General features: G+C 42.8%; 1 protein-coding gene across 1 annotated transcript in view; it reads left to right on the top strand.

The window, feature by feature from the left end:
* The window catches only part of LOC136874626 (gastrula zinc finger protein xLCGF3.1), a 71,498-nt gene extending 58,704 nt beyond the window's left edge, over positions 1-12,794 (top strand). Inside the window, exons 5-6 of the mRNA XM_067148253.2 lie at positions 8,524-8,731; positions 12,558-12,794. Coding sequence (XP_067004354.2) covers positions 8,524-8,731; positions 12,558-12,794 — 445 coding nt within the window. The remainder of the gene's footprint in view (positions 1-8,523; positions 8,732-12,557) is intronic.
* Positions 12,795-14,151: the final 1,357 nt, after the last annotated feature.

A 14,151-nucleotide genomic window follows, 5' to 3' on the forward strand; every position in this document is an offset into this window, starting at 1 on the left:
GACAAATTCCTCCCAAAATATTCAAGATTAAGTCAGTATTTGACCACTTGGTAGCGAAATTTTCGGAAGCTTATAACCCTGATGGCAAAGTGTCAATTTATGTGAATCTCTTTTCACGGTGGCTAGGGTGGAAAGCTTACGTACCAAGAAAACGATCGCGTTTTGGAATGGAATCGTACAAATTATGTGAAGCCAGGTCTGGGTATGTAACGCGATCTGCTTTCGTGTGTTTCATAATGGACAGCTCCGAAAGACATAACACTGTGAAGACTGTAAATACTGTAAATATTACCTGTAGTGTAGTATAATATAGTCCATCTTTGTCACCTGTGAATTGTAGGTGTATAAACTGGATCCCTCAAAAGCGCAGAACATTTAGTGAGCATTATAATTGATTCCATTATAAATCGTTTAAGTACATGTAAACTTCGTAAATCTACAATTTACATGTACAGAAAAATTCATTTCCATGCATAGATTGTTAGTATACTGCACAAAATATTTAGGTTTAAAACTAGAGCTATGTTATTAGGAAGAAACAAGCTCGGTATCACAGTGTGAAAGCACTTAGTACGTTCTTGCACAAAGTATTGAAAAAATTAAAATAACAGGATTTTTCAACAATTAAATACACTGTATTCAAGTAAACATTTCTCTTAGGGCCCTGGTATAGTTTATTTTAGTCTACGATTGTTTTAAGCAAGTAATTAAACGTTTTCCTCAATCAGGGAAATCGCTCCCCACCCGGGAGTGAGCTGGTGTGTACCGAGCTCCCGTTTAAGGGGTCAAAATCAATGTAATTGTATTCTGGAAGGCTGTGATTGATACTGCTTTGTTATATACCATCTATGATTCATCTGGCAGGAGTCTGTTGATCTCAGATCCATAACAGTCTGCTGGTTGAGTACAGCTGTGACTATTTTCTGTAGTTCTGGACTATAAATGAGATACTTACTGAAACAGGTCCAGTCCCAACCAGCAAAGAAAGAGGAAAATCGGTCTTCATGCCAGGAATTCCATTAATATAGAATGATGTGTCATTTTGCTTCAAATGATTACAATTTCCGGTGAGATTAGCTTATAGTTTGACTGTCAATAATGCTTGGGGTTGAACGTTCCACTAATGCGGAGTTAATTTGAAAGATTCCTGTTTCTCACATGGTCAGCTTTCTCACATGTCGGACAAGCAGAAAATCGGTTTGTGCATGTGCCAGACACAAAGACATGAAATGCAGTGTCTACGAATGTATTTTAGGGAAATTAGTTAGGATATAAGATAATAATGTACCCCCAAAAGAATAAAAATGAAAGAAGAAACAGAGTGGTCTTCTAATGCATGTCTTCTGTATTATATTGAGAAAACTGTACAGATGTACAAAAGAATCCAGCTAAGCGGCTTGTCTTCAGCTAGTAATCTATATAAATTGCATCTATGTGTGGATTTATTAGGAACAGGATATGAAAATAATGGAAAATGTGTTGAATCAATAGATAATGGAATCGCTGAGATGAATAGTGACACTCCATGTTCAGTCCTCCCTAGCGTGAAGGGTAACAAGGGGGTGAAAAGGAACATGTACGAAATGACCGAGATTATGGACATACATTGCTCAACACATATGATTTACTAACTCTGGGGATGAGACACCGCTAGGGAGGGGGTGACACGTTAAACGGCCCATATTAATGTTGAATCCATAGTTTTGGGGTCACTGAGATGAATTGTGACATTCTGGATGCCGTTTAAGTGCTAGTTCAGCCTCCAACATCAGGAGAGTTGAGAAGGGGTGAAAGAGGAAATGTCAAAATGACTGACTTTGATGTTGAGTCCATAGTTCTTGGGGTAGCTAAGCGGATTGGTGACAGTTGGAATTGTGTGCGTATCTATAACACAGTTATAACTTACTTTTGTCATTTATTCGAAAGGACCAACTATGTACTTTCCAGACTATCTGGCTACCACAGGGTTAAAGTGTAATGCAGAACTATGTTATCTCAAAATTTAACTTATATTGAACACACAACAATTACTGTATATCTACCAAAGAGTTCCTCAAATGTCCTTCAGTGGGCGAGTTGGCCATGCGGTTAGGGGTACGCAGATGTGAGATTGCATCCAGGAGATAGTGGTTTGGAACCTCACTGTCGGCAGCCATGAAAATGGTTTCTAGTTGTTTCCCATTTTCACACCAGGCAAATGCCAGGCCTGTACTTTAATTAAGGCCATGACCGCTTCCTTCCCACTCCCACTCCCAGTTCTTTCCTATCCCATCGTCGCCATAAGACCTATCTGTGTTGGTGCGACGTAAAAGCAGGTTGCAAAAAATGTCGATCAACATCACAATAAAGAAGGTGTATGAAATTCACTTCAAGCAGGTAATGATGCAACTGTCACCCTACCCCTCAGTGATCTCAGGCATTTTCGTCAAGGTGATATCCTGGATTATATGGACTGGAAGGTCTAGATTGTGTATAAAAACTTAAGGCCCATGTAAAGGTCAGGAAACGGGTAGCATGTACTACTCCTGGTGATGATGGGAAATGAAACAAGGATAAATAACACTAACTGGAATTAACATAGGCCTACAAATATTAACATGTTCGCCAGACCTTCATCACAAGGTTTCTTCTTCAGAATGGAGTTCATTAACCTTTATTTTAGGTAGTTGTGAGTTCATTTTGTTAGAAAGCTAAAGCAAGATGAAGTTTACTGCAGTAACTATGTACACAATACACATCATTTAAATAGTTCCATAAACACTGCAACTATATTACATAAACCCGTTTTAAATAATGCCATCTGAAGACACAGGAAAACTCAAAAATATCCTGGTTCGGACTTGAACCCAGTTCACACATTATTTAAAAACACAAACAGAACGTGCGTCACCGATCAACCCACAAATCTACATGCATCACACAGCAATACACATATAATAGAATGAATCCAGTTGAACATACAACCACTCTGTGTTTATGGCTTCTTCGAACAGGTAATATCCCGCACTGAAAATGGTTCCTGAAAACCCTACTATCATGGAAATACGTGTAGGCACCCAAATTACTATGTTAATAAAAAGTTTATTCCTTATCCGACATAGAAACAAACTACACCAAAGTTAAGCTTATTTTATTCTACATGTAATTATGTTGAGTTGAAATGTTTATCGTACGCAGTTTAATGCAGGTTGAAAATAAGTGTCGGTATTTTTTCCATTTCCAACAGAGCGCTCATTTAGAAAATTCATGACTTTAAAAGTATTGAGCTGGTGGTTACCAAACTTAAATACATCTTAAAGTAATTCTTAATACTTATACCAAGTTTTAATTTCATAGGGATGATAGGAATTGCCTCTTATAATCTTCAAACTCCAATAAATAAAGGAATCAAAGTCTGTAAGTTCTAGTCTACCGCCAACCTTGTATGCTTTATCCTGTGTATGCTTATGCTCTCATTGCATGTTCACGGGCTGCATTAGAATCACTAAATTATGTGTTTGTATATATTAGTAATAGAATTACTGAGCTTCTTTTTCTCAATTTTATTAATTGGTGCCTTAATAAATACATGTGACCAAATCTTATCATTTCTGTCATGTAGACTAGTTTATTGATGCTTTGCGTAGGTCCTAAGAGCCTGGGTCCGGACGATTTTTGGTCCGTTCTGAACCATAATCACGGCCATTTTATCTAACAATTTAGGTATTTGGGTACACTCCAAGTTACTAATGTACAAGTTCCAAAGTCTCAACCTTAAACATCCAATATTTTTTTGCTGCTACCTCGCGGATTGCTAGCAACGTGTATCGATAGAAAAGATGTACTGAACATTCATAAACAATCAGTGGGTGCCCACAGTGATCTGTTCTGGGTCCACTTTTATTTGTTAATAGGGTGAATGATATAGAGTTTTCATTAAATTATAGTTGGTATCACATCAATGCTGATTGCCTTGATATTTATTATAACGTTTATTCACAAGACATACATTTAGCCCTTCATAGATTCAGTTTTGACTTACTACAACCCAGTGATTATGCTAAAGATAACAGTGTATTAATAAATCCTAACAAATCTCATATTACAATATTTGGTATCAGAAGAAACATGAACAAAGTGGACATGTATCACATTTATTATAAATAATTGTGTATTCAGTAAGGAACTCAAGTGTTAAAATGACTGAGACATTAAATTATATTGAACAAGTGACAAATACAAGTACCAACATTCAGAAATCTGTTTTGTTTACCAAACTCTACTGTACTATTTTTCTAAATCACCTTAAAATACAAGTGATTACCTTACTGTTGTTATAACTGCACTTGCAGTAACATAACTTTCTAATCACGGCCACAGTATTCAGAGCTTGAGCACAACAGTGTCACACTCTTCACTGTTCCTTGCTGATCCCACGTTGACCTCTCACAGACTGTCTCCTCAAGTCAAGCTGTCACTGTTCACAGCAGCACACACTCTTACACTGAACTGACTACTCTTACAGACTGTCTCCTCAAGTCCACAGCAGCACACACTCTTACACTGAACTGACTACTCTTACAGACTGTCTCCTCAAGTCCACAGCAGCACACACTCTTACACTGAACTGACTACTCTCAAAGCCTGTCTCCTCAAGTCCACAGCAGCACACACTCTCACACTGAACTGACTACTCTTACAGACTGTCTCCTCAAGTCCACAGCAGCACACACTCTCACACTGAACTGACTGCTCTTACAGACTGTCTCCTCAAGTCCACAGCAGCACACACTCTCACACTGAACTGACTGCTCTCACAGACTGTCTCCTCAAGTCCACAGCAGCACACACTCTCACACTGAACTGACTGCTCTTACAGACTGTCTCCTCAAGTCCACAGCAGCACACACTCTTACACCGAACTGACTGCTCTTACAGACTGTCTGCTCAAGTCCACAGCAGCACACACTCTTACACTGAACTGACTACTCTTACAGACTGTCTCCTCAAGTCCACAGCAGCACACACTCTCACACTGAACTGACTACTCTTACAGACTGTCTCCTCAAGTCCACAGCAGCACACACTCTCACACTGAACTGACTGCTCTTACAGACTGTCTCCTCAAGTCCACAGCAGCACACACTCTCACACTGAACTGACTGCTCTTACAGACTGTCTCCTCAAGTCCACAGCAGCACACACTCTCACACTGAACTGACTGCTCTTACAGACCCTCTCCTCAAGTCCACAGCAGCACACACTCTCACATCGATCAGACTGCTCTTACAGACTGTCTCCTCAAGTCCACAGCAGCACACACTCTTACACTGAACTGACTACTCTTACAGACTGTCTCCTCAAGTCCACAGCAGCACACACTCTTACACTGAACTGACTACTCTCACAGACTGTCTCCTCAAGTCCACAGCAGCACACACTCTCACACTGAACTGACTGCTCTTACAGACTGTCTCCTCAAGTCCACAGCAGCACACACTCTCACACTGAACTGACTGCTCTCACAGCCTGTCTATGCAGCTCGAGCTGTCACTGTCCACAGCAGCACACACTCTCACACTGAACTGACTACTCTTACAGACTGTCTCCTCAAGTCCACAGCAGCACACACTCTCACACTGAACTGACTGCTCTCACAGCCTGTCTGCTCAAGTCCACGGCAGCACACACTCTCACACTGAACTGACTGCTCTCACAGCCTGTCTATGCAGCTCGAGCTGTCACTGCCCACAGAAACACACACTCTCATTGAACTGACTGCTCTCACAGCCTGTCTATGCAGCTCGAGCTGTCACTGTCCACAGCAACACGCTCTCACATTGAGCTGACTGCTCTCACAGCCTGTCTATGCAGCTCGAGCTGTCACTGTCCACAGCAACACGCTCTCACATTGAGCTGACTGCTCTCACAGCCTGTCTATGCAGCTCGAGCTGTTACTGTCCACAGCAACACACTCTCACATTGAGCTGACTGCTCTCACAGCCTGTCTATGCAGCTCAAGCTGTCACTTTCCACAGCAACACACACTCTAATTGAACTGACTGCTCTCACAGCCTGTCTATGCAGCTCGAGCTGTCACTGTCCACAGCAACACGCTCTCACATTGAGCTGACTGCTCTCACAGCCTGTCTATGCAGCTCGAGCTGTCACTGTCCACAGCAACACACACTCACATTGAGCTGACTGCTCTCACAGCCTGTCTATGCAGCTCGAGCTGTCACTGTCCACAGCAACACGCTCTCACATTGAGCTGACTGCTCTCACAGCCTGTCTACTCAGTTCGAGCTGTTACTGTCCACAGCAACACACTCTCACATTGAGCTGACTGCTCTCACAGCCTGTCTATGCAGCTCGAGCTGTTACTGTCCACAGCAACACGCTCTCACATTGAGCTGACTGCTCTCACAGCCTGTCTACTCAGCTCGAGCTGTTACTGTCCACAGCAACACGCTCTCACATTGAGCTGACTGCTCTCACAGCCTGTCTATGCAGCTCGAGCTGTCACTGCCCACAGAAACACACACTCTCATTGAACTGACTGCTCTCACAGCCTGTCTATGCAGCTCGAGCTGTTACTGTCCACAGCAACACACTCTCACATTGAGCTGACTGCTCTCACAGCCTGTCTATGCAGCTCGAGCTGTCACTGTCCACAGCAACACGCTCTCACATTGAGCTGACTGCTCTCACAGCCTGTCTATGCAGCTCGAGCTGTCACTGTCCACAGCAACACACTCTCACATTGAGCTGACTGCTCTCACAGCCTGTCTATGCAGCTCGAGCTGTCACTTTCCACAGCAACACGCTCTCACATTGAACTGACTGCTCTCACAGCCTGTCTATGCAGCTCGAGCTGTCACTGTCCACAGCAACACACTCTCACATTGAGCTGACTGCTCTCACAGCCTGTCTATGCAGCTCGAGCTGTCACTGTCCACAGCAACACACTCTCACATTGAGCTGACTGCTCTCACAGCCTGTCTATGCAGCTCGAGCTGTCACTGTCCACAGCAACACACTCTCACATTGAGCTGACTGCTCTCACAGCCTGTCTATGCAGCTCGAGCTGTCACTGTCCACAGCAACACACTCTCACATTGAGCTGACTGCTCTCACAGCCTGTCTATGCAGCTCGAGCTGTTACTGTCCACAGCAACACGCTCTCACATTGAGCTGACTGCTCTCACAGCCTGTCTATGCAGCTCGAGCTGTCACTGTCCACAGCAACACACACTCTAATTGAACTGACTGCTCTCACAGCCTGTCTATGCAGCTCGAGCTGTCACTGTCCACAGCAACACACACTCTAATTGAACTGACTGCTCTCACAGCCTGTCTATGCAGCTCGAGCTGTCACTGTCCACAGAAACACACACTCTCACATTGAGCTGACTGCTCTCACAGCCTGTCTATGCAGCTCGAGCTGTCACTGTCCACAGAAACACACACTCTCACATTGAGCTGACTGCTCTCACAGCCTGTCTATGCAGCTCGAGCTGTCACTGTCCACAGCAACACACACTCTCATTGAACTGACTGCTCTCACAGCCTGTCTATGCAGCTCGAGCTGTCACTGTCCACAGAAACACACACTCTCATTGAACTGACTGCTCTCACAGCCTGTCTATGCAGCTCGAGCTGTCACTGTCCACAGCAACACACTCTCACATTGAGCTGACTGCTCTCACAGCCTGTCTATGCAGCTCGAGCTGTCACTGTCCACAGCAACACGCTCTCACATTGAACTGACTGCTCTCACAGCCTGTCTATGCAGCTCGAGCTGTCACTGTCCACAGCAACACACACTCACATTGAGCTGACTGCTCTCACAGCCTGTCTATGCAGCTCGAGCTGTCACTGTCCACAGAAACACACACTCTCATTGAACTGACTGCTCTCACAGCCTGTCTACTCAACTCGAGCTGTCACTGTCCACAGCAACACACTCTCACATTGAGCTGACTGCTCTCACAGCCTGTCTACGCAGCTCGAGCTGTCACTGTCCACAGCAACACACTCTCACATTGAGCTGACTGCTCTCACAGCCTGTCTATGCAGCTCGAGCTGTCACTGTCCACAGCAACACACTCTCACATTGAGCTGACTGCTCTCACAGCCTGTCTACGCAGCTCGAGCTGTCACTGTCCACAGCAACACACTCTCACATTGAGCTGACTGCTCTCACAGCCTGTCTATGCAGCTTGAGCTGTTACTGTCCACAGCAACACGCTCTCACATTGAGCTGACTGCTCTCACAGCCTGTCTATGCAGCTCGAGCTGTCACTGTCCACAGCAACACACACTCACATTGAGCTGACTGCTCTCACAGCCTGTCTACGCAGCTCGAGCTGTCACTGCCCACAGAAACACACTCTCATACTGAAGTGACTGCTCTCACAACTAAACTGCTTCCAGATCCTTCAAGAGGAAATTCCTCCAGAGCCGTCTTGAAGGCGAATACAGTGCCACTGTATTGTGTTTGTGTTCCATTATTCTTGACAGACGTATCCGCTTTCGTTACAGGGTGGAGAATCCTGCTGTATCCGGGCAATTTTCATGTTCGATCTGTGAAAGGAGTTTTGAAACTAAGGCCAGTTTAGGAAAACACAGTACTACACACAGTGATGTTCGTCCATTTCGGTGCGTAATTTGTGACATGACATTCAAAACAAAACGTGATATTAAACTGCATAGCATTACGCATACTGAAATTAGGCCATTTCAATGTTCAGTTTGTAAAAAGTCTTTCAAAAGAGCTAGAAACCTTTCAGAACATAATATCACACACAGTGATAGTAGGCGCTATTCTTGTTCAATTTGTGGATTAAGTTGTAAAACGGCGAGGACTCTGCAAAGGCATATTTGGGGACACAATGAACACCGGCCATTCCCTTGTTCTATCTGTGAAAAGAAGTTTAAAACTGCCTTTAATCTTAGTAAACATCAGAGTGTTCATACGAATGATCGGCCATTCTGTTGTTCTCTCTGTGGAATGAATTTTAAAACAGCTAGGGATCTTAAAACCCACACCGTTAAACATAGAGATGATAGGCCATTTTGTTGTTCTATTTGCCCAATGACTTTTAGAAGAGCAAGGAATCTTCGGGAACACAATATCACTCACAGTGATGATAGGCGCTTTTGTTGTTCTGTTTGTGGAATGAGCTTTAAAACAAAGAAAACAATGGACCAACATTGTAGTAGACACAGTGATGTTCGGCCTTTCTCCTGTTCGATTTGTGGAAATACTTTCAAGACCTCGTCTAATCTAAGCTCACACCGATTGACACATAATGATGATCGGCCATTCAGTTGTTCTATTTGTGGTATAAGTGTTAAATCTATGGCTAACCTTAGATCGCACAACCTTCGGCATAGTAATGGTGATGGCTCTTTCTGTTGTTCTATTTGTGGAATGACTTTTAAAAACGCTGGGAACCTCACGCAACACAGTGTTATACATAGTGGTACAGTGTGTTGACCATGACTCTCGCCAGCAATTGGCGCGGCTGCATTAAGTTCTAGTGAACGCCTCGAGGGTTTAATATTCCTATGGTATTGTATTACACAGAAATGGTCTACACAAAGCAACTTGAAAAGATGTGAAATGTATGCCTACTGATTGTTCACAGTAACTTTATACATATTAAGGTTCACTTTACTTCTCGGTGTTCTACGTGCTGTAAAGACAGATACGCCAATTTGCTGTGCTTAGTTTAGACGCATTCTTAAGGAGCTTATCGGAAATATCCAAACGTTTCTCTTCCGTTAAATTACGGCACATTAGCTACAAAATTTACTTATCAGTATGCGATAAAATGGTGTCCGGAAACCGTTAGCAAAATCATCTTTTCAATGCGTCCTGTTTGTGGCACCTTCCCGTAAAACCTACTTCACTATAAACTCCTCTGTCGTAAACATGTTTGGTCACGCACGCTACCGACCTTCAGTTGAACAGCATTGCATCCCGCTCAGCTGGACCGTTTCAAATATACCCTGCCAAGATTACTGCAGGGACCCATTTCCTTTGTAGGCCATTTCCTTGTTCGAAACGGCTTTAGAAAACCGCCAGAACTGATATTACATGAAAGTATACTCGGTTAAATGAACTTTCTCTTGTTCGTTGTGTTGGCTTGGTCTAACGAACGCTCAGATATAGGAAGTTCACATCACAATGCACACACGGGTTGTATACTGTAAAATCGTTCTTCTTGAGTGGGTGCATTGTCAAGTTTGTCTAGTTTTACTTGGTCTTGGCGAAAGCTGATTCTTCTCTTGAAACACCTGAAATGTGCCCCCACTTAAATTAATATACTTCATTGTTTGTCCGTTTTGAACCAAGATTACAACTTTTATTATAATTTGGGCCCACCTTATTCATTACATAAAAATTGTTGTATAGATTTAATTAGGTACAACATATATTTCAATCAGTACTTGTTTCATCTCCCCTCTGCGTCATCATCAGCTGATAGAAGTTTGTAGAAAAATTGACAGTCACATAAGTTTATCAACATCAAATTGAACGCAATTTAAAACCATATTAAGAACATGAGACTGTAAGAAATATACTGTCTCTAATTTCATAATTTCTGCAAGTCCAAGACTTACAAGTTTTATGCCATAAACTGATAAAAACCTATGCAAACCGGTTTGCTCACTTATGATATAAAGTGGATTTAAAAGAACAACAAAGTAAAATAGAGTAGTCTTGAAGCACTGTGCTTAATTTATCGCATTTCTTAAATTTGACGTAGTATCGTAGTAGAAATAATTCAATAAAACTACAGTGTCCCTTTAATAGAGCAATCCTAATGAGGTGGAAATGAGCCATAAGTCCTTTGAGATGTTATCAAGAACAACGTTCCCAGTTCAGTGCGGACCTGTAATAATAAGAATGTAATAAACTATCACTTTACCGAAGAGGCAAGATATAAAATTGCGTCTTATAACGTAATTGTTTTTACGTGACTCACCTCAAAAGGTCGCTGTCCTTGCAAAGTGCAATGAAGCACATCAAGCAGTGTTATGATAAAAATCAAGTGTCCAAGGTTGGTTGGGACTGAAGAGGGGAAATTGTGAGGAGCAACTGAGGTACGGCAATTTGCTGGAGCTCTGGAGGGCGTGGTCGTAAGAAGCAACTAGCAAAGCTATTACGCATATTATGAAACACCGAACTATTGACCGGGACATGTACGTTTTTAAAAATCACAATAAGGAAATCAAATAGAATATTTGGTTTTTCAGAAATCTCATTTAAATTAAGGTTTGGATTAAAATACTGTTCCAGGTGTACATAGCAACACTCCGTAACATCCAGCAAACTTCCTTTTTCTAAGTTTGCCAAGACCTCGCTGTCCTGCTCTATAGATGTGAATTTATGCTTTAGATTGTGCACATGCTGGCCTATCGCAGAAAACCTGTTATATTTTATGGCATTAGCATGTTCCGTATATCTAATTTTTTAGTTTCGTCCTGTTTAACCTGGATATATGCACCCATAGTCGTTACATTCAAATCTATACATACCCGATTTGGATTATGGGTTCGATCTATTGACTGAGGCTGAATTATGTAATACAACTGTATTATTATTATCGGTACGAAACGAAACCCTGACATTATGCTTGTTGAAAATATTAGTAAACTTATATCCTTATTGTAAGTAAATATCAGGAACGCCTTTTGATTAGGTTTGTCTTTGAGCAAAGTGGTTTATAAACGGCACGTAATTTTGTTGATCATACGTCCAATAAAGCAATCGCTAAACCCATTAACCTTAGCCATTGAATGGATTATGTTAAGTTCTTTATTCAAATTAGCATTTTTCATGGGGATCCTAAAAGCCCGTTCTACTAAACTATTTATAATTTGTTTATTCTGTTGGTGCTTTGAGTCTTGTCTAATAGTAACTGACCTTTGTGTAGGCTTTCTAAAAGTACTGTAAGCAAGAGAGGAATCAGATCTGTTGATTTTTAAGTCTAGAAAATTAAATGATTTATTACTTTCTCTTTCCAAGGTAAATTTTATCTGTGGGTCAGTGTTATTAAGTAGATCGAGAGTAGCTGTTGCGTCCCTACCATGTTTGTCTAAAATTACTAATGTGTCTTCTACATATCTAGACCAAAACAGAATGTTGTCAAATTCCCTAATGCTCTCCATCATATATGTTTCTAAAGAGTCCAAGTAGATCTCCGCCAAGATTCTCGAGGCCGGAGACCCCATTGCCAATCCAACCTGTTTATAAATAACCTTGTCAAAGACAAAGTAGTTATTATTTATAAGTAACTGAGTAATTTTCATGAAATCTTGTATCTCAATTTCACTTAGTTGACTGTAGTACCTTAGATCTTGAAAATAATAGGAAGCAGCTTATTGGTTCTAATGATCGGAAACATGTTGACGATGTCAAATGAATGTAAGGTATGGTGAGCTTGCAATTTAAAATTGTTTAATTTATTAACCAATTCTGTGGAGTATATTATGGACTTATTTGCAGTAAACCTATCGCGTTGTTTAAGAAAATTCAAATTGCAACCTTCCTCTTTACCGAACAGGAGAAGCAGAAACTAGTAAATATGAACCCGGGCTTTCCAACAGCGAGGGCACTCCCCAAGGCCGGAGTCCCCATACGACCCACAATAAATTACAGACCCAGTCCTCTATACAAATTGGCTAAGTTTATTAAAAAATTTGACCACTTTTTCCACATCCCTGGAGTCCATGCGGACCACAAGGCGGACACCCTTCTTCTCCTCCTTGCGGTCGTAAATTCTCCAGCTACTGGGGTTTAGACCATGGTTTTTCTCGAAAGGACATCGTCCTTTGGTTTTCCTGGTATCCAGACCATAACTCTCTTGTAGAAGAGAAGTTTATCCATGCCCACAATCGTGAGCCTGGCTCCCTCCCATGGATGCATATCTGTAACAAGACTAGAGAGCCATGCTACAGTCTCGTCGTTCTCTGCAATGATGATGGCCGCACCTCTCGACAGATTGCTGTCCAAGAACTGAGGCTTAATGGGCCCCTTCTCCGGAAGCTTATCTATCAGATTGGTGACAGCCTCCTCTTCAGACTCCACCTGTTTTTCAGTTAGCTGCTGGTCAGGTTATCCTTCAGGCTCTATGGCCCTCCTGATCCTAGCTTTAGCTATCCTGGCATACTCAACCTTAGGTCTTTTGTGGGCTTGCCGACCTTCTTCTGGGGTTGCCCCCGACAGGAGTCGTTTTCCCACTGTCGTCTTGGTGGGAGGAGTCCTGTGTGCCCTGGAAGCAGAGCCCTTTTTGAGGGTCCCGTCCCGCATTCGTCGTTGCCATGGCAGTAAAGGGCCTCTCAGCTCCAGGAATTAGGCCCACTTTGGCCTGCTCCCCGGCCTTTAAAGCCTTCTTGTACCTTTTCTTCTCAGCGCCGGAACGCTGTTTCTTCTTCTTCCTCTGAACTAGAAGATTGCCCACCTCTAGAGTGGGCTCTATTACAGTCGATGGTATCTCCGAAGAGTCCACATCGGTTGTCGTCGATCTAGAGTTTCAGAGGCCCCAGAGGAGCTCTCCGGTTTTGGGATTGCTACAGTACTCATGTAGGTCCCACGTATAGCTAGAGAAATATGATGTCCGCCCAGGCAGAGCCCCGCATACCCGGGTAGGGCTACTTATTTCGAGAGGGCGCCAGGTATCTCGAAGACACTTCTCCCATATGCCATGCGCCCCATCGGCACGGGTCGCGTTACACCTTAGGGTTGGGTGGTGTTTTAGCTTCCTCGTTGTATACCGAATGGTTACCCAACAGGGCTCCATTCAGCATCTCAAGAAAGGAGCTACTAGTCCCCCTCACCACGCAGGCGAGGGTTACCAAGGTTAGCCCCTACAATGGTAGAAGCACACACGAGGGATGTTCGTGCCGTACTTAGCACCCTAATTACTTCCTGGTTTGTTATCTCCTCATCTAGTATCTGGGTTCCTACTTCTAGTTCTCTTACGATATATGTCTTGCCCATTTCCCCATGCCAGTTTTCTCCTCCTAAAAGCCCTATAAAGTATCACCCACTCATTTCCCCCCCATTTATTTGTCTCCTTCCCCATTGGTTTCGCTCTCCTTATCTTATTTATAGATTCCCAAATCCTCTCAAATCTCTTCTCTTTGCAATATCCGTTT

The sequence above is a fragment of the Anabrus simplex genome, chromosome 5, assembly GCF_040414725.1.
Source record: "Anabrus simplex isolate iqAnaSimp1 chromosome 5, ASM4041472v1, whole genome shotgun sequence".
NCBI classification, from domain to species: domain Eukaryota; kingdom Metazoa; phylum Arthropoda; class Insecta; order Orthoptera; family Tettigoniidae; genus Anabrus; species Anabrus simplex.